Source organism: Epargyreus clarus, unplaced genomic scaffold, assembly GCF_041222505.1.
Source record: "Epargyreus clarus isolate Ecla_fem2 unplaced genomic scaffold, WU_Ecla_fem_2.2 ptg000013l, whole genome shotgun sequence".
Lineage (NCBI taxonomy): Eukaryota > Metazoa > Arthropoda > Insecta > Lepidoptera > Hesperiidae > Epargyreus > Epargyreus clarus.
The window spans coordinates 5,384,524-5,405,063 of NW_027332221.1; the positions used below are offsets into that span (position 1 = coordinate 5,384,524).

At 39.7% G+C, this 20,540-nt stretch overlaps 1 protein-coding gene across 1 annotated transcript; it reads right to left on the reverse strand.

Annotated features, from left to right (window-relative positions):
• Window positions 1-7,616: 7,616 nt before the first annotated feature.
• Window positions 7,617-10,130, reverse strand: LOC140746767 (uncharacterized). The gene is made up of 2 exons (XM_073078862.1): window positions 9,140-10,130; window positions 7,617-7,651 (listed from the first exon to the last, which is right to left on the reverse strand). The coding sequence occupies exons 1-2, from the start codon at window positions 10,128-10,130 to the stop codon at window positions 7,617-7,619; spliced, it is 1,026 nt and encodes a 341-aa protein (XP_072934963.1).
• Between the last annotated feature and the right edge of the window lie 10,410 nt (window positions 10,131-20,540).

The following is a 20,540-nucleotide window of genomic DNA, read 5'->3' on the forward strand; positions in this document are numbered from 1 at the left end:
ATTGATATTATTACTTATTCTCAGATCTCTTATTACTAATTAATTCTCATTCAAAAATATTTGTTGTATAGATATGTGAAGTTCATATTCTTGTCATATGTTTAGATGGTATCCCTAACCAATCGGGAATGGAGCACAGGTATTAAATAGCTCGGAAGTCAAATATTTATTGAACCTTCTATCTTCACAATAGCTTCACAATACCTTTGATGTGAGAATGGCTATAAAGGGGGTCCACACATGAAGACGTGTTTGATGCTATGTAAACTAAATCTATATGACTATTTTATACACTAAGATATTTAATATTTAATTTCCTGGTTGTTATTTTTGAACACTGAAGTAGATTTTGGTACTAACACCAGACTTAACTGGACTTAGTTAAAATTTATGACAGTGGCCCGTTGCTAGGGGTTTGGATTTGGGGTCAATCATCTGTGTTCTCGCTTTAAATCACATGTCTATGAGAAAACACGAGAATGGGTCTTGAGATCCAGACTGCATTGGTAACCGACTGACTTGAGAGAATTGCCTTTTCTTTATGTGGTTAAGAGATTAAATAAATATTTGAATTTGCAATTTTAGATAACAATGTTGCAGCCAAACGTTTAGGCAGTTACACCTCTACTATTCATTGATTCAGTTCTATTGTAAAATATGTCATTAAATTTGAATAATTTAAGATTCCTCTGCAGTTAAAACCTCTTAAATTTGGTTGCGCAATTGAAGTAGAAGTTGTATATTGATATGAGTTATTATTAAATTTATGAAGGTTATAACCCAATTAATTATACCAACCCTATTGAGTGTCACACCATGAGCGTGAAATGGCCATAGAAGTTACTGATGACTTGCATTTGATCAAGTTCCTATACTTATAGAGGATAATATATTAACCAATCTATTTTTATGGGTTTAAAATAAATATATTTTATTGGTTCTAATTAATTATGAAATTATTCAATGTACATTAATTTGGGTGTTTTATCTGTCGAGAGTACTGTGGCATTTATAATTTTTTTATTTTTATTTATTATGAAATCTCTTTGCAAGTTGTCCAGCATACACAAAATTATAATAATTACATAATGTAATGCTGATTAAATCCACCCATTTTTGGAGTAGACTGGTTGTTTTAGCTTATTAATGATAAAAGTGCAAACCACTTTTAATTACTTCAGAAAATATCAAATTAAATGAAATCGAAATTGTTTCTAAATAAGTAATTGTTAAACATTTTTCATACATATTCGCTGCTTACAAACATTTGTCTTAATTATAACATCTAATTTTAATTAAATTCGAATGTAATTTAATAAAACGTAAATAAGCCAATTTAAAACGTAAAATTGCCCTGAACTTAAACTTCGTTAAAAAAAGACTGAATTATAGCAGCGCTTATATATTAAATACGTTTTTAAGTTTATTTTTAAACTAGGTATCGCGTGGTATCGCGTAATAATTAATTTCGTTTATCTCTTCTCATGTTTTTTCATCTTGAATAGTAGCAATCGTCTCGTATTTTCATGAAAGAAATTGGTAGCTATTGAAATCTCTGAAAAATAAGTAAATATGTCAAACGTAAACTTTAAATTTATAGCAATGTTAAAACAACCATACATGTAACGATGGTCGTATGGAGTGTCGCATGCAAAGGGTATTTGTGAATAGATTAGTCGTAAATGGGACTGTGCCACCTAACCGTAGACATTTCAGCGCAACCGAACACGTTTAGGCTGCGCAGCAACTATACGTATGTAATGCTATTATCATATTATTTTGCAGAGTTATTTCAAGTGACCTCATTTAAGGTAATAGTTGAAAGTAAAGTATAACAACTCACATTATTGTTTGGCTAGCTTAGTGTTAGTAGTATATACGGCTGAAAGTGGATCTTGTTTCAATGTGTAATGTAAAATTTTCAGATTTTTAATACAACATCAATCATTTTCATTATAACATCAACTATCTGCAATAGAAAGAAGTGTATTCGTTTTTGATACGACACTTTAGTGAAATAAAAATTGATAACAAAAAATAATAGATTTCCATGAAGTTGACGTTATAAGAACTGTTAAACCTTTATAAAATAGTGTCGACGAATATCAACTCTTATTTTATTTAAATAGTTTTATAAAACTTGTTATTTATCTTACGATTTTAATAAAAAAGCAAATATTAAGTAAAATTTCAGAATTATCAGTTCTTGTTCCGTATTTATAGCAAAAAATATATATAAACCTCCAGTACACCAGTATCGATTTCAACCAGACAGCGATCAGCTACACCGACAGTCAAGAAATTAACAGGCTTTCAGAAGCGACTTTCTCCTTCACACCGTCTAGACAACAACGAATGTCTGAACGAAACACCAAAGAAAAATAATAATAATAATAATAAAACTCTTTATTGTACCATAAAATGAAATAGAACATAAAATGAAAACATACAATCTAGGACGACACAAAAGGCGGTCTTATCGCTAAAACAGCGATTTCTTCCAGACAACCTTAGGGTGAGGAGTTAAAGAAAGTATGAAATACAATAAAAGGTAGGGTGCAAAATTATTAAAATGTTAACTAATAATATGTAAAATGAAGTGTAAGATACGGGATAGCAGTAGGAGAAGAATAAATAAGTAAAAGGGAAAGAAGCTAATAATTAAATTTAGAAACAAAGTATGATTAATAGCAAGAGCACAACTTTAGAGAAGGAATAAAGTTAGAGTTGAAGGTAGTGAGATTTGACTAGTTTTTTGAAGGAGTATAGGGAGTGGGAGTTACGAATAGATACTGGGAGGGAGTTCCAAAGACGGATAGCTGAAACAGTGAAGGATTTTTTATAAAAGGAAGTTGAGTGGGAAGGCGTATAGAGAGCAAGATTTTCTGTAGAACGGAGAGATCGGTCATGGGACAAGTGTAGAAACTGGAAGTGTTGTTTGAGGTAGGGAGGCGCAGTTGGATTAAATAGTAAACAATAGAATAGAAGAGATAGAATGTGAGCATTCCGGCGAAGGCGAATTGGGAGCCACTTGAGTTTAGTGCGATATTCAGAGATATGGTGATATTTTCGTAATCCAAATATGAACCACAAATTTTGAAGACGCTCAAGCTTATCTAATTGCTCCTCGGTAATGTCAGGATAACACACATCAGCGTAGTCAAGTATAGGTAGAAGTAATGATTGTGCAAGCGTTATTTTAGTGGGAATAGGTAAAACATTACTCAACCTACGAAGAGAGCCCACTGCAGAAAACAGCTTTTTACTAACCTCCGTGATCTGCGGTATCCATGAGAGGTGTTGGTCCATGTCCATACCCAGATTTTTCACCGTATTACTGTAAGGAATAATAACGTTATCCAGAGTAATTGGTGGTAACAGGTTCCAGTCGATTCTAGAGGTCAGTCGCGAACTCCCTATAATAATAGTCTGCGATTTGGAGGCATTTAACTTAAGGCCATATGTCTTACTCCAAGTCGAAACATGAGTCAGATCAGTGTTAACAATTTTGATGGCGCAATGCAAGTTGGTCAAATTTGCTTGACTGTAAATTTGAAGATCGTCTGCATAAAGATGGTAGAGAGAAGTGAGGTGGAGACTAATAGAATTTATGAAGATAGCAAACAGAAGTGGAGACAACACGCCACCTTGTGGTACACCGGCAGTAGTACTCGACCAGTTGGAAAATTTGTCATCGATTTGAATACGCTGTCGGCGACCATACAAGTAACTATGAAACCAATCAATCGCCGTCGGAGATATGTAACGAGAACGCAAAACCCCTATGAGGACATCATAATCAACAGCATTAAACGCGTTGCTGAAATCTAACAGCGTTAATACGGTCAGCTGTTGATTATCCATCCCCATGCGAATGTCGTCTGTGATTTTTAGTAACGCAGTAGCCGTACTATGACCAGGACGAAAACCGGATTGTAAAGGATTCAGTAAGGCATGCATGGAAAGAAAGGAGCTAAGCTGTTTATGAATAAGGCTCTCAAGGACTTTAGATAGGAACGGAAGTATGGAAATGGGTCTGAAATCTGCAAAGTTGGAGGGATTGGATTTTTTGGGTAAAGGGATTACATGAGCGTCTTTCCAGGAAGAAGGGAAGGAGTTACTACGGATGGAATAATTGAATATGGACGTAATAATAGGAAGCAGTATGTCAAGGAGAGGGATGATCATCTTACGGCTAATGCAATCACTACCGACCGCATTAGATGGTATGGATAGTATTGCTCTCTCGACATCACGAACCGAAAATTGACTAAATGAAAATAAACAAGAATTAGTATTGGGAATTTGTGAAAGGTGATCTAAAGTCTTTTGTTTCGCTATTAATGCAAGAAGATACGGAAAAGTGACAATGAAATTGTTTATGTCGAAATTTTGTGGAGTAGAATTTTTCAATTTCCCAATTCCTAATGTTTTAAGAAATTTCCATACCCTAGGGTCTTCATTTTGAACAGACTTATGAATATGGCGTCGTTGTAAATCCCTACACATCATATTGTAGCGATTTCTTGCGGATTTGTACCGCGCAAAATTAACATCGGAGGGATCCGACTTATATCTCGACTTAGCCATATTTTTCTTATTTATCGAGGATCTTACTTCGTCTGTAAGCCATGGCGCTGGTCGATGCCGCATACGAACTGGACGAACAGGGGCGTGCAAGTAGTACAATTGTACCAGTAAGGAATTAAAAAGTGCCACCTGCTCGTCAACAGTACTCACACGTTCTATGACACTCCAGTCAACGTTAGCAGCGTCATGTCGGAGTTTATCAAGGTCCATCCCACTGAAATTACGCTGAAATAGAATTTTTGACTTAGCTTTCGGAGGTCGGATTTTATATGACAAGTAGAGAAGGTCGTACTCTGAAGGTACTCTGTGCATTAATATGGACAACATTAAAATTTTTCAGCACATCTGAGAAATGAGAATCTAACGTTACGTTTAAAGGAGGAATACTTTAAAAACTATCATTACTGTTTAATCCGTCTGACGCAGAGGAGAAGGAAACGGAAGACTCATTGCTATCATCAAGTGACATGATACACAATAATCAATTATAATAAATATACATATATAAACAGGTCAAAACAAATATAAATTAACTTATATAATATCTGTAATAAAATAGTAAGTAAATAACAATAAATATAATATAAAATAAATATATGACTCACTATAACTCCCACCTACCAGCAGTCTGGAAAGAAATCAAATATGATAACTTAACAACCATTCACTAATCAACTAACTGCACAATATTACAACACAATACAACTTTTACTTAAAATATACTGTAGCATAACTTGACATACCAATATTTATTGTTAACAAAATGAAATAACTGAACACTGAAGAAAAAAGGAAATCACGAAAAAGTAAGTAGAAAATTATTAATTAAAAATACATAAATAATTTTGGATCATGGCAACTATTCTTTATAAAAATTATCAGATGGGACAAAAAGTACGAATCCATAGATGGTCATTACAGAAATATGACACTTGTCAGCTGTCAGTACTAACATGAACTTAATATGAACAAATATAAACAAGACTTAAAAAAGATAAATAATAGGGTGAACATTAAATAATTAGTATCGTACTACCATTATCAAATCATAAGTAAACAAATACAGCTACAGGAGTAATTATTACAAGTACAACAATGCAATAATGGCACCAAGTGACAGAAAATCGACAGCAAAGAATAAGATAAAGAGTAAAGAAGGACGGAAAAATAAAGTATTAATTGCGAAACAGAAGACACAGAAGGAACTTACGTATCAGCAAGATTTACTTATTTTTATGAAGGCGCTTGGTGCGAGTGACTTCTTTGTTGTCTTGGAGTCTATTAGCGCTCGTAGCAGGCTGCACCTAAGATGCTGGTGCTGGGGCACTAGGAATGGCCTCGAGTTCCGCCAAGCATTCCACTTGGTGGTGTGAGTCATCCGGAGCCAGCACGTGAATAACACCATCTCGGGTCCAGCATTTGGTGACACCGAAGAGTTGCCTCGCCCGCATGAAGACACCGTGACGACTCTTCGTCAGGAACTCGGACTGCGTGATGCCTGTACCCTTCAGTTTTGTTTTGGCAAACCACACTTTGTCCCTAACCGAGACCTCCCTGAATTTAACTACTAACGGTCTGGGTCTGCTTTCTGTGGGACGTCCTAAACGATGGCACCGGCTTATGCTGCTTGTTGAGACATCAGATAACTTCAGCTTATCCAATACCAGATTAGTGGCAACAACAGTAGGAGTTTCGTTCTTCTCTTCGGGTACACCATGGAACAGTACCATTTTCCACCTGCTCCTTTTATCCAGGCGCTCCATTTGCCGAGCTACAAACTCGATCTGCTTCTGCACAGTGTCCAAAGCAGACAGGACGAAGAGCCGGAAGGCAGAGAAATCTGTAGCAAGTGCTAATGTAGACGGTGTTGAAGAGCTTTGCTGCAATTGCTTCTGGAATTCATCCATCTTGCATGTAAACAGTGCTGACATGGCAGTTAATGAGCCTTGGAGAGAGTCCATGCTGCAGTGTATATTTGTGACGAATCAAACTATAGTGCTGTTAATATTTGTATATATTTTTTTATGGAATTAGTGCTGGTGGGTAGGTAGTGTATCACAGGCACATTTGGGACATTAATTTGTAAGTAATACTATTTTATTTAATTAAAAACGATGAGGCCGAAAAAAAGTTGTGTTGACAGATTTAACACCTACCCTCGAAAAACACACTTTAAACACACGTAGTGGTACAAACACAAAGTAGTGGTTTATTAAGCCAACAAGGCCAGGAACTAACATCAGTCGGGCTACCTACAGTTTCTAGTAAAATTACTACTCCTCCGCAGCACAAACCGTCATCATCACAACAAAAAGAAGAAAAACAAGTGTCAGATTCGATATCTCTTGATAACTCCTTAGAAGTCTGCACTACCAATACAGATAAGCGGCACATATATATTATAGGTGATGAACATGCTTGAGGATTAGCCTATCATTTTCAAATGAACAAAATAAAAACAAATGACTATACTTTCGAGATATTTGGAATGATTAAACCATGGGCAGATAGCAGTGAAATATTGAGATCCTGTGAAAACTTGAAAAAAACACTTAACAACAGAGACATTGTGATATTGGCGATGGGTGGAAATGATAAGCATCCATACAAATTTTTATCTAATCTAAATAACTCACTCTACCTTTTGCAGCATCAAAATGTTTTTGTTGTTAATGTTCAACATAACCCATATCTTAATGAATATATATTAAACAAGAATATGAAAATGGTAATCAATAACTATAAAAAATGTAATTTAATTGATATGTATTGTAAAAAGACTATTTTAAGTGACCCAAAAAAGTTTACGAGAATGTTATGCTTTAAATTGCTAGAAGAAATTGAATTCCTAAAACGCTTAGAAACCAGGCTTCAGAGCATGAGCAAAAAATCTATACCTGAGTCTAGTTCTAGAAGTGTTTGTGAAATTAAAGATATGAGTAAATCGCGAAACACTCTGAACAAAGAAGATTTTGGCTCGAAAGACAGCGATACAACATTTTTTCGTCCGTAAACAAAGTCATGCGTTAACTATATTTCACCAGAATATATATAGCTGGTGCTATAAACAAAACCGAACAAATAATTTTTGCACTTACAGAATTTGTCCAAAATAAAAATGAAATTGACATAATTTGCTTAACTGAGACTTTTATAAAAAAGGGGACGGAACAACTTTTCAGCATACCGGGTTATAAATTAGTTTCGTCATACTCCCGAAGTGAGAAAAGAGGAGGCACCTGTATTTTGACTAAAAATTGTCTACACTGTAAGCCTATTACTTTCATGGATGATTTAGTCAGTAATTTTAATTTTGAATGCTCGGGAATAGAAATTACATCGCAAAAAATAACTATTCTTTGCATCTATCGAACACCTACTAGTAGCCCCCAAGTTTTTTGTGACAAACTCGAACGACTCTTACTACGATTTTCAAAAGCATCAAACAAGATTATACTGTGTGGGGATTGGAATTTAGATACTTTGAAACCTAATAAACACTGTCTTGAACTAATTAACATGTTTAAAAACTTTAATATAAAATTACACATAAAATCTCCGACGAGACAGGGAACATACCTCGATCAGTTTGCGTCTAATATAAAACAGGTTCAATCTGGGGTTCACTACTTGGGCCTTTCAGACCATGAAACTGGGCAAACTCTTACAATAAATATTAATAAGAGAAACGAACTAACTAGCTGGTATGAGAATGTTAGGGACTTCAGTAAATCTAATGTTCAGAAATTCTATAACTGTATTTCTTCAATAACTTTTGCAGAAATATATGAACAAGAAAACTTAAATGAAGCTTTAGGAAAAATAGCACCACGTCACTTGCATGTTTTGATTTAATAAAATATATCACTGGAGCTATTGATGATGGCACGCCGGTAACAGCAGTCCTATTAGACATGACGAAAGCGTTTGATTTTGTTGATCACAAGCTACTAATATATAAACTTGAGAAATACCGTATTAGAGGGAAAGGTAACGATTGGCTCAAAAGTTATTTAAGCAATAGAGAACAATGCGTTGAAATTAATAAAATTGAAAATAATAACAAAACTAAAATCAAAACCAGATCAATTTTTTTAACAAATAACTTTGGAGTCCCCCAAGGTAGTGTTTTGGGACCATTCCTGTTTCTCATTTACATAAATGACATCACAAATGTAACAGATCATAAAACTATTTTGTTCGCTGATGACACTACAGTCATAATTAAATGCAAAAATAATAATACCTATAATAATAATAATAATAATAATAATAATAACCATTTATTTCAGACAATATAAACAAAGATACAAAAGTATAATTGAATACAGAGGTCCATATCATATATACCTTACAGACTAACATACATATTAATATATACTTATAACTAAATCACGTATTTGCGGCGACGTGAGACGCGGGTCTGGTGACTGCCGTCCACGGAATTTCCGGAACACAACTCCCTTCGGCCACAGCTCCTCCTTCAGGAAGGTCGACAATTGCTCGGTTGGGACGCGTACAACAAATGAACTAAAGTTCACTGCGTTACGCGCCTCCAACTTCTCGACCACCAGTCGGGTATTGGTGTTGATCGCCAAGTACTCCACTACGTCAGACGGCTTCGTGTTGTAGTGAAGCCGCGAGACATACACGAGCGTTACGGGAACAGCAGGACGCAGTACATGATCCGCTCCTGTCGGTGCTGTGCCACATTGGTTACGACAAGGAGGCTTCTTCCTCTTCCGCTCGACTTTAATAAAGCCATCCTTGTCTGCCACATGGTTGGACACCGCACTGCGAGGGGGTTCGATGCGGGGGTTCCCGCTTTCCCTCTCTGGCCTCGTTGTCTTCCGCTTCCCGGGTAGCTGGCGGGAGGCAGCTGCAGCGTAGTCACGTTGAGGCGTGGACATGACGACGCACGGCGACACCTCGGCGGGGGGAGGTGCGGGGCGGGTGGCGCACGTGTCACCACATGCGGGCGCAGCGGTCGGGGTCGTGTCAAGTTTCGCAGATTCGAAACTTGCTGACGAGGTGTTACATGCCCCACGACGCGTGTTGATGTTAGTAACCTCTGGCGACCTACTTACTGCCACAGTATTACGTAATGTAGCAACTTCAGCCCGTAGGTCGCTGATGGTGTCTTGCGAGGCTTCTAGCTTCAATACTACTTCCGCCAGGCTTGTCTTCAGTGCTGTGATGTCCTTCAACAGCCTGGTTACATCCACATGGTCGAACGTGACGGGCGGCAGCTTGTGGATGTTCTTCGCCACAAAAGCAGGCAGGTCATCAGGATCAGTCACCTTCAGGAGATTGATGATATCCTGGAGTCCTTTTTCTCCCTTTTCATCCTTCCTTCGGGAAGGCATCCGGTCGCTCATCCCTAGCGACTCAAACAGGAGGATCTTGGCACTGCCGATCTCCTCGCGTGTAAAGTTGCTCTTACAGATTTGGATGATGCTGACTTCATCCATGGTGTCGATGGCGTGTTGTATAAACGCCAACACCTCATTGGCTATGAGTTGTTCAGATCTCATAGCCATTTTCCGTGCAGCGGCGATCGCCGCGCAAATCGCGAATACGAAATATGAATATTCGGAAGCGCTGTGTTTGCGTCCGTCACCGAGCGCATACAACACCCGAACCCGAATCCTATGAAGAAGAAATAAATTTAACAATAGATAAATTATCCAAATGGCTTAAAAATAATAATTTAAAAATAAACATTAATAAAACCAAAATTATTCAATTCCAAACGTATAAAAAAAGACATATTAATCTAAATATAGTTCATGACAATACTCCAATAGAAGAAGTAGAGAAAATCAAATTTCTAGGAATAATACTCGACAAAAATTGTAACTGGAGAGGGCACATTGAATATGTCTGTGATAAATTTAGGGTTAGTAGAAATTAGGGAATAGGTTTGTGTTTGCAATAAAAAGAATACGGCTTATGGTATCGACGAAAGCAGCACTCAGTGCATACCATGGATATGTGTCTTCAGTTTTATTATACGGCCTGTTATTGTGGGGGAACTCGGTAGACATAATCAAAGCATTTCGCATTCAGAAAAAATGCGTAAGAGCCATTTGTGGTGCTTGGCATATGGATTCTTGTAGACCTTTATTTAAAAAGTATCGAATACTGCCCCTAGCATGCATGTACATTAGGGAGGTCTGTCTGTTTGTCAGGCAGCACCCACATTATTTTGAAATCCAATCTCATTATGTAAGAAGGAATGCAGACAAAAATAAATTTAGATTATTCATGCCAAAATCACGACTGGAAATATATAGAAAAAATGCTTTCCTTATGGCTATAAAAATATATAACAAATTACCAGACAAATACAAAGATCTGACCTTAAACATTTTTAAGAGGAAAATTACCGAATGGCTTATGCAACACTGTTTTTATGACATAAATGAATATTTTCAATGTACAGAATAAAAATGACATGTATCTAGTAATTTAATACGACTTAACTTTTTTTAATTTTAATTTTTTATGTTTTCCTATGTTTATTTCAATTTGACATGATTGCACACCATTGTAATGGTAGAATGTACGAACTTCTATTGCTGTAACTATCTTTGTGTACTACATTCTTGCAATAAATAAATTTCATTTCATTCATTTCGTTTCGTTTCGTTTCGTTTCGTTTCGTTTCGTTTCGTTTCGTTTCGTTTCGTTTCGTTTCGTTTCGTTTCGTTTCGTTTCGTTTCGTTTCGTTTCGTTTCATTTCATTTCATAAAAGGGTGATCACTGGATGTTTTATTTACGAAACTATATGTATCAACCAGTACACATTTATCAGCGGTAAGAGAATAATAAACACTAAGATAATTGCAGATATATTTTTTATTGTATTTTTCGCTTTTAGTTTTGCAGTGTAGACGTACATTATATGTCAAAAAGTACACTAAAAGAATAAAAAAAGATTAATATTCCTTTATATATATAAAATAAAGTAAATCTTATAATATAAAATAAATTAAAACATATGTTATAATATTAAATAATAATATTTACATCATGAATTGAATTAATATAATTTATTTAAAAAAGGATTCGAAAAATACATACCATTTATCATGTATCTTTTAATTTTCTGGCGTTGGTTAAATCATAGAATTCCATAATATCCACTCATGACATTGTGATCTGAAATAATTTTAAATTAATGATTAGTAATGATACTCATTTTATTGTTTTTAAGACACTTATAGTCAATTTTTAAATCCTCAGGCAAGGTTTTCCACAGTTAGTCAAATTTTGATTTCTTAGCAGTCAGTATCCTTACCATGAGTTTTTAAAACATCCCATAATTTTACGTTACGTTTACTCAATCCATTGTTTTGTTCCGTTTGCTTTAGTAGATTGAGTAAACGTAACAATAAGTAAGTAAAATTAAGTGGATAATTTCAACATGAACCATTGATTTACAATTCTCCCAGTATTAATCAGATTGCCAGAGCCTCGTTAGTAAAAGCAGGGAGCACCACGATGACCAGCTATTGGACATAGTCGCCAAGCAGTACATACAACCACACCATGCAACTTAAATTAAAAAAAAAGAAACACTTAATCAAAAAAATGTGGCTGAATATGTGAATGGCGCGGGCAGGTGAGGTTGGCAAATTGGTTATGTAAATACCATTTTGCTCCCCATCTAACTACAACAATGCAACAAAAAAGCAAAGTATAAAATCGCAGTACGAACGATGGCTAGAGCTTATAAAAAGAAAGATTAACTAAACAAACGAATAGAAACCAATAAACAAATATTCTCTTCTACCATTATTCGTGCTGTGATTTAGCGTGCAACTAAAAAAAACAGTGTCTTAAATCCCAACTACAAAAAAAAAATAGCAAAAATGTATTGGCGTACCACTAAAAAGCATTAGGTGTGAGCTTTTTTGTGGAGTGGTTAAAGCATACTGTTACCAACCAACAAGCAGCTTGCCTAAGGACTACACATCAGTTTGATTATTATTGTATAAGAATTATTTACGTCATAGTCATGTTTATTAGTTATTGCGTAAATTACATATTTAGTTTTATATTATTAATTATTTATGTCTTTAAAATTGTTATTTAATTAATTTATGTTGTTTTATAAATGCCTAATCATTTTTCAATTTATGGAATGTTTTACCGGAAATATGTGTTAATAAACGTTTGTTCAATTATAAGTATAAAGGAGGTAGTGCAAATTTATAAAATCATATTTAAGTAGAAGCTCTGCATTGACATGATGTATTCTAATATTTGGTCTGTAAGAGGAAACTCTGCCCGAGAATATAGTTAAATTATTTCACGACTACTTTTATTTAAGTCTATCCCAGCTGCAGTTACATTCTCAGAAGTGGGATAGTAAAGATGTCGGGACCTTTTGCCGCTGGTCTCGGTAAAAGAGGGAAGAAAACACAAAATTGTGAAGAAAATGAAATTTTTTTTCTTCCACCGAAGACTCCACGCCCTGTTCCGAGGATTTAATGCTGCCGCCATCTAAACGACGACGAGTGACTCACGCTGACGCCGAAGTTGTCCCCAAGTTCCGGCCTGAAGATAACGCGAGCAACGTTAGCGGCTGGTTACATAAAATTGACCAGCTTGGTGACATATATGGATGGGACGCGACCGAAAAAAAATTCGTGATGCAACTCCGTCTACGTGGCTCTGCACGACGCTGGTACGATGATTTAGAAGACTACAGCCTCGATTGGGAGGGTTGGAAGGATGCTTTGAAAACTGCGTTTCCGAGATCTGTTGACTACGTGGATAAAATCGAAAACATGCTGTCAAGAAACAAACAAAAATCGGAAACTATGACACGTTATTACCACGATAAAGTATCCCTCCTCAAACGGTGCAACATCGGCGGTGAAGAAGCGATTTCCTGCATAATCAAAGGCCTTCCTGTGGACCTGCGTGCAAACGCTAAGGCCTACCAATATCAGACACCAGAGCAGCTATACTACGGGTACTTGTCATCGTTCGAAAACTACAAGAAAGAAGTCAGTATGCCGTTACGAAGGTCTACATGGAGAAGGGGTGCAACTGATGGAGGGACTTCAACATCAACGCTACAGCCATCCGGAGTGAAGCGCTGTTATTTATGCCGGAAGATGAAGCCAGGGACTGCCGGTCTCTTCTACATTGTGCCGCCTGCCGACACACCAGGCACACATCTGCCACGTGCTGGTCTGCAGCGTCACCTGTATCAACGTGGCGAGAAGAGCAATCATCCACCGTGCCGTGCCGTGATATGTGCCGTGTGGCTCCGGCGGCGAATAGACCACCCAATACCTGCCCGTGGGTGTCGTAGAAGCCGACTAAGGGCATCTACCGGGTAGATGGGCAGCAGCGTCTACTCGGGCATTTAACATCCTACTGCGACGGTCCCACTGGTTGCTGAGTCTGACACTGCCTGGCGTAATTCCCGAAGGTGTCCCGCTTGGTGGTGAGATCTCTTCGTGGGATCTGCCTGGCTAGCTACCACCCTCAGGTCGGAGTCTACCGCTAATAACGACTCGTCGTGTTTCGGTAGTGTGCCTGGGAGCCAGTTCATCCCCTTATCCCTCCCTTCCCATCCCCTTGTGGTGCTTCCGACGGCGTACTTTACGGGTCCGTTGAGTCTCTTTTAGCATCGTTGCTCCTGGGGGCGTGGTGTGTTGGCGCGGGGGCCAGGGAGACCCGGTGAAACGGTTGTCCGCTGGCCGCCGGCCGGTTAGTTGGGAACCCGAACCCGGGCAACACTATTAACCTCTGGCCCGGGAGGCTGTCCCGCCAACCGGCGAAAAATCCCGTCGCGCGGCTACCTTGCCGGAGTAAGAGACCGGAGTGGAGCCAGGTAGTCGTGCACGGGGGGGACCGGGGGCCCTTCCGTCCCCCGCGCCAGCATCCCACATCACCTCCGTAGGCTCAGTGTCTCGAGACTCATACTTTGTCCCGTGAGGCGTTGACGGAGCATTGCAAATCTTTTCAAATTCCCGCCCTTTTTTGACCAACCACCAACCAATGAGAAAGCATAATAAAAAGAAGAAAAGTTGCACAGCGGCGACCTCTTCCACATTTACTGTGGATATGTGCAATATCAGAGGAGTCCATTCCAATCTGAATGCCGTCCACCACCACCTTGAGACGGTAAAGCCGGCTTTTCTCTTTTTGACTGAGACCCCGGACGATATCTACCCCGGACGATACATCGTATTTGGAATACCCCGGTTACAATTTAGAACATGCCTTCAGGCGTCGTGCCGGGGTATGTGTGTATGTTCGGGGAGACGTCTGCTATCGCCGTCTCAGCTTTCTCGAAGACAAGGACCTATCATTGTTGTGGCTGCGCGCGGACGTCGGAGGTCTAACCCGTGTCTACGCGTGCCTGTATAGGTCCTATAGCGGAGACGTGGAGACAACTCGATTATTCGAGCACGTCCAGTGGGCAACCGACAGAATGCTGCAGCAGTGTCCTTCGGCAGAGTTAGTGGTTCTTGGTGATTTCAACGCTCATCATGTTGATTGGCTGGGATCCCGGACCACTGACTTTGCCGGGAGATATGCATATGACTTCTCCTTGGCATATGGGCTCTCTCAGGTCGTACCCGGTTTCACTAGGGTGCCTGATGTAGAGACCCATACTGCCTCTTTGCTGGACCTACTGATAACTACCCATCCGGTGGACTACCAAGTAATGGTCAAGGCTTCCCTTGGATCCTCGGACCATTGCTTGGTAAGTTCGACTGTGCCCTTGTCGTACCCCGTGGAGACACGTCCCCCCGGGAGACGACAAGTTTGGCATTACAAGTCAGCAGACTGGGACGGATTCCGGGAGTTCCTGGCTTCGTACCCGTGGAGGCAGCTATGTTTCGTCTCGGGTGACCCTAGCTCGTGTGCTGAGTCTGTAACCGACGTGATACGGCAGGGTATGGAGTGTTTCATTCCAAACTCTGTCGTGTCCGTCGGCGGGCGGAGTCAGCCCTGGTTTGGTGGGTCTTGTGCTAAAGCGCTAAGCCTTAAGCAGGAGGCCTTCCAAACCTGGGCATCAGCACACGCTAGCAAGGACCCAAAAACCCCCGAGCTCCGAACCGCGTTTAATGCTGCCTCCCGTTCAGCGAAGAAGCATATGGCCAAGGCGAAGTCTAAGCACATCGGCAGAATTGGCGAGCGGCTACTTGGTTACCCCTCCGGGAGTCGAGCCTTCTGGTCGCTGGCCAAAGCTGTCGAGGGTAATTTCTGCCGGTCTTCACTACCGCCCCTGCGGAAACCAGATGATTCTCTGGCCCATACAGCAAAGGGGAAAGCCGATCTTCTTGGTACCCTCTTTGCCTCAAACTCGACTCTTGATGATACAGGGTCCACACCGCCTACCATCCCGCGGTGTGAGAGCTCTATGCCGGATATTCGCTTTACGCAGAAGGCTGTCAGGCGAGCTCTATTGTCCCTCGATATCAAGAAGTCGAGCGGGCCAGACGAAATCCCCGCAGTGGTGCTCAGGACGTGCGCTCCCGAGTTGGCTCCCGTCTTAACGCGCCTATTCTCGCTTTCCTACACCACAGGACAAGTACCGTCTTCGTGGAAGGTTGCCCTAGTACACCCTATTCCCAAAAAGGGTGACCGCAGCGACCCGGCCAACTATAGGCCTATAGCGATAACCTCCCTGCTCTTAAAAGCTATGGAGCGTGTTGTGAACACGCAGCTCCTTAGGTACCTGGAGGAGCACCGGCTGATCAGCGATCACCAATATGGTTTTCGCAAGGGCCGATCAGCTGGTGATCTTCTTGTGTACCTCACTCACCGTTGGGCGCAAGCGGTTGAGAGCAACGGGGAGGCATTGGCCGTAAGCCTGGACATCGCTAAGGCCTTTGACCGGGTCTGGCATAGGGCCCTTCTCGCGAAGTTACCATCTTACGGTTTTCCCGAGAGGTTGTGCACATGGACAGCCAGCTCTCTGTCTGAGCGGCATATTAAGGTCGTAATTGACGGGTGCTGCTCAGACACGAAGCTCATCAACGCTGGCGTGCCCCAAGGGTCTGTATTATCTCCCACGCTTTTTATTCTGCATATCAATGATATGCTGCTAAAAACCGGTGGCATTCATTGCTATGCAGATGATAGCACGGGAGATGCTGTGTACACAGGCCGTGCGAACACCTCTCGGACATTCGTGGAAGAAAGCAGAATCCGACTTGTGTCTGAAATCGAGAACTCTCTGGAGCGGGTCTCGGAATGGGGTCGTCTTAACCTTGTTGAGTTCAACCCCTCGAAGACACAAGTCTGCGCGTTTACCGCTAAAAAAACCCCATTCGTCATAGCGCCTAAGTTCCAAAGTACCCCGCTCTCGCATCTCGCGCATCTCGCGCATCTCGTGCGACGTGCAGTATCGGAGTCATTTGGAAGTTAAAGCCAAGTTGACTTCAAAGAAACTGGGCGTCCTGAACAGAGCCAAGCAGTACTTCACTGGGGGGCAACTCCTTCTGCTTTATAAAGCGCAAGTGAGGCCCCACATGGAGTACTGCTCGCATCTCTGGGCAGGGGCACCACATTACCCACTTAACCCACTTGACTCCGTACAGAAACGCGCGGTGCGAATCGTCGATGACCCAGCGATCTCTGATCGGTTAGAACCCTTAAGCCTTCGGAGGGACATAGGTTCCCTCTGCGTATTCTACCGACTTTACAATGGTGAGTGTTCTGAGGAACTGTTTGATCTGGTGCCTACGTCGCCTTTCCTTCATCGCACCACTCGCCGAAGGATGAAGTTCCATCCACATCAACTGGACCCGTGGCGGTCCTCCACGGTTCGGTTTAATCGATCATTTTTGCCGCGTACGTGCAAAATGTGGAATGAACTTCCTCCTGAGGTATTCCCTCAGGACTATGACATGGGGCTCTTCAAGAGGGGTGTAAAAAGAGCTCTCCTTCAAAGCCGGCGATGCATTGGCGACTCCTCTGGTGTTGCAAATGTCCATAGGCGACGGTGACTGCTTTCCATCAGGCAGCCCGTCTGTCTTATCGTTAGGTTACATAAAAAAAAAAAAAAAAAAAAACCACGGTGAGTCCCGTTATGATCACTTTAAATAACAACTTTCATAGCATATATAAGCGACGCGCATACATAGGACGTGATCATATCATTGTTTATATCGATACGGGTAGTAAATTAAATATACTGACATTAAATAAAGCTAAAACTCTTAAACTAAAAATTTCACCGTCTGCCGTAGTTATGAAAGGCTTTGGGGGTACTCACGTTCGGTCATTAGGGAGGTACTATTTACAAGTATGTATAGATGATGTGTTCTTAGGTGGCTACGTAGAAATAACAGAACATGATCTTTGTGATATAGATTTGATTATTGGGTCACCGATGATAAATCAACAAGGCATAAGTCTAGTTACTACATCTAATTCTGCCAGTTTCGTGAAATCTAGTATTTTAGATAAAAATCTAACAACTATCAAATTGAATGATTCAGATTATAATTCGAAGTATAATGTTTATCTCAAACGTGAAGTCAGTATACCGCCTCAAAGTATTATTTTTATTGATGTATTTGTCGATAAAGATTCCAATGAAGATTTGCATTTTCTAACGAATTCAGTTTATGTACAATTAGGTTCATTATGTTTTGCTATCCCTGGAGGAGTTATTTGTGTCGAAGGGCGTATAAAATTTATAAATTTGGGTGAGCAAGCAATATACTTGCCTTCGCATAAATTAATTGCTCGCGCTGAATTAATAACAGTTTCACCTAGCAACTCGCACTCGTATAATATTATGACAGTTGATTCGTCTGTCGGGTCACCTCGTCCAGTAGTCTCGGGCATAGGAGAAATTGATGTAGGTCACCTATCCAATGAGGATCGTAGTAAGCGTTTAGCTTTATTAAATAATTATAGGCACCTTTTTGCTAATGATACAAAAGATTTAGGGTGTTCAGACTTAATGGAAATGCATATTCAAACATCTACAGAAAAACCGGTGCATTTTAAGCCATATCGAATGTCGCATAAAGAAAATGAGATTGTTACGGAAAAGGTACAAGATTTGATGAAAGCGTAGTTCGTGAATCGATGTCTGAATATGCAAGTCCAGTAATATTAGTCAAAAAGAAAGATGGGGATTATAGGCTATGCACAGATTATAGGGCCCTAAATTCACTGACAATTAAGGATCGTTACCCCTTGCCACATATTGAGGATCAAATTACAAAATTAGCAGGGAAACGTTATTTTACAACTCTTGACTTAGCCCAAGATTATTACCAAGTGAAAATTTCCGAAAAGTCTACTCACAAAACTGCCTTTGTTACTCCCAACGGACAGTACGAATTTATTATAATGCCCTTTGGTTTGGCTAATGCTCCTGCTATCTTTTCTCGACTTATACGACTTGCCTTAGATGATGTCATGAGTGAAGTGGCTGTATATCTTGATGATGTAATGTTGCCAACTATAACTGTAAATGCCGGGATGCAGTTATTAGAACGTGTTCTAAATCTTTTCCATAAGGCTAACTTAAAACTTATCTCAAAAAGTGTGCTTTTCTGAAAACGAGCGTTAACTATTTAGGTCATGAAATCGCAGCAGGTACAATACGACCTGGCCAAGCAAAAATAGATTGTGTTACGAAGTATCCTCGACCGCGAAATGTACATGAAGTAAGACAATTTATTGGCCTTACTTCTTACTTTAGGAAATTTATACGCGGATTTGCTGAAATTGCGCTTCCATTAACAAAACTTACAAAAAAGGAAGTGGCATGGGAGTGGGGTCACGAACAGGAAAAGGCATTTCAAAATTTAAAATTTAGATTAACTGAACGACCAGTGCTCGGTATATATGATAGTAAAGCCGTAACAGAATTACACACTGACGCGAGTAAGTTAGGGTTAAGTGGCATACTGATGCAGCATCAACCAGACGGAACAATAAAACTATTGCATATTTTAGTAGAGTAACATCTAAAGAAGAGCAGTTTTACCACAGTTACGAACTCGAGACTTTGGCTGTCGTAGAATCACTAAAACGTTTTCGTATTTATTTAGTAGGAATCCCTGTAAAAATAATTACCGATTGTGCCGCATTACGTACTACTCTGGTTAAAAAGGATTCAATTCCTCGTATTGCTAGATGGTGGCTTACTATCCAAGATTTCGATTTGCAAATAGAGTTTAGACCGGGCGAACAAATGAAACACGCAGATGCCCTTAGTAGGAATCCTCTTGTAGAACCCGTCTTCCCGATTGACGAGACTGACTGGCTTGTGACGCTTCAATTACAAGATGACAGTATTCAACAAATACTAAAACAGTTAATTGAAAATACTACTAATCCGGATTTAACTAGTAATTATGTTGTCAAAAACAATCATCTTTATAGGAAAACGGTATATGGTGATCGATTCGTTATACCAAAATTAGCGAAATATAGCCTTTTGCAAAAGTACCACGACCAAATAGGACATCCCGGTTTCGAAAGATGTGAAAAAACAATAAAAGAGTTATTCTGGTTTACTGGGATGACGCGTTTTATACGAAAATATATCAAATCTTGTTTACAATGTGCTTATGGGAAGTCTGAGTATGGTAGGAAACAGGGACAGCTATGTCCGATCGGAAAAGTCGATGTACCAATGCATACCCCGCACGTCGATCACTTAGGTCCCTTTGTAAAGACTAGAAAAGGGAATACATATGTTTTAGTTGTCATAGACTCTTTCACAAAATTTGTATTTGCTAGAGCTGTTAGGAATTGTAGTTCAGTTGAGACAATTAAAAATTTAAAAGAAATTATAACATTATTTGGCCATCCCACTAGGATTATAGAAGAAATAGAGGGAAAGCCTTTACTAGTCGCTATTTTAAGCATTTTTCCGAAGAGTCTCAATTTAAACATATCTTGAACGCAATAGCTAGCCCGAGGTCCAACGGTCAGGTAGAGCG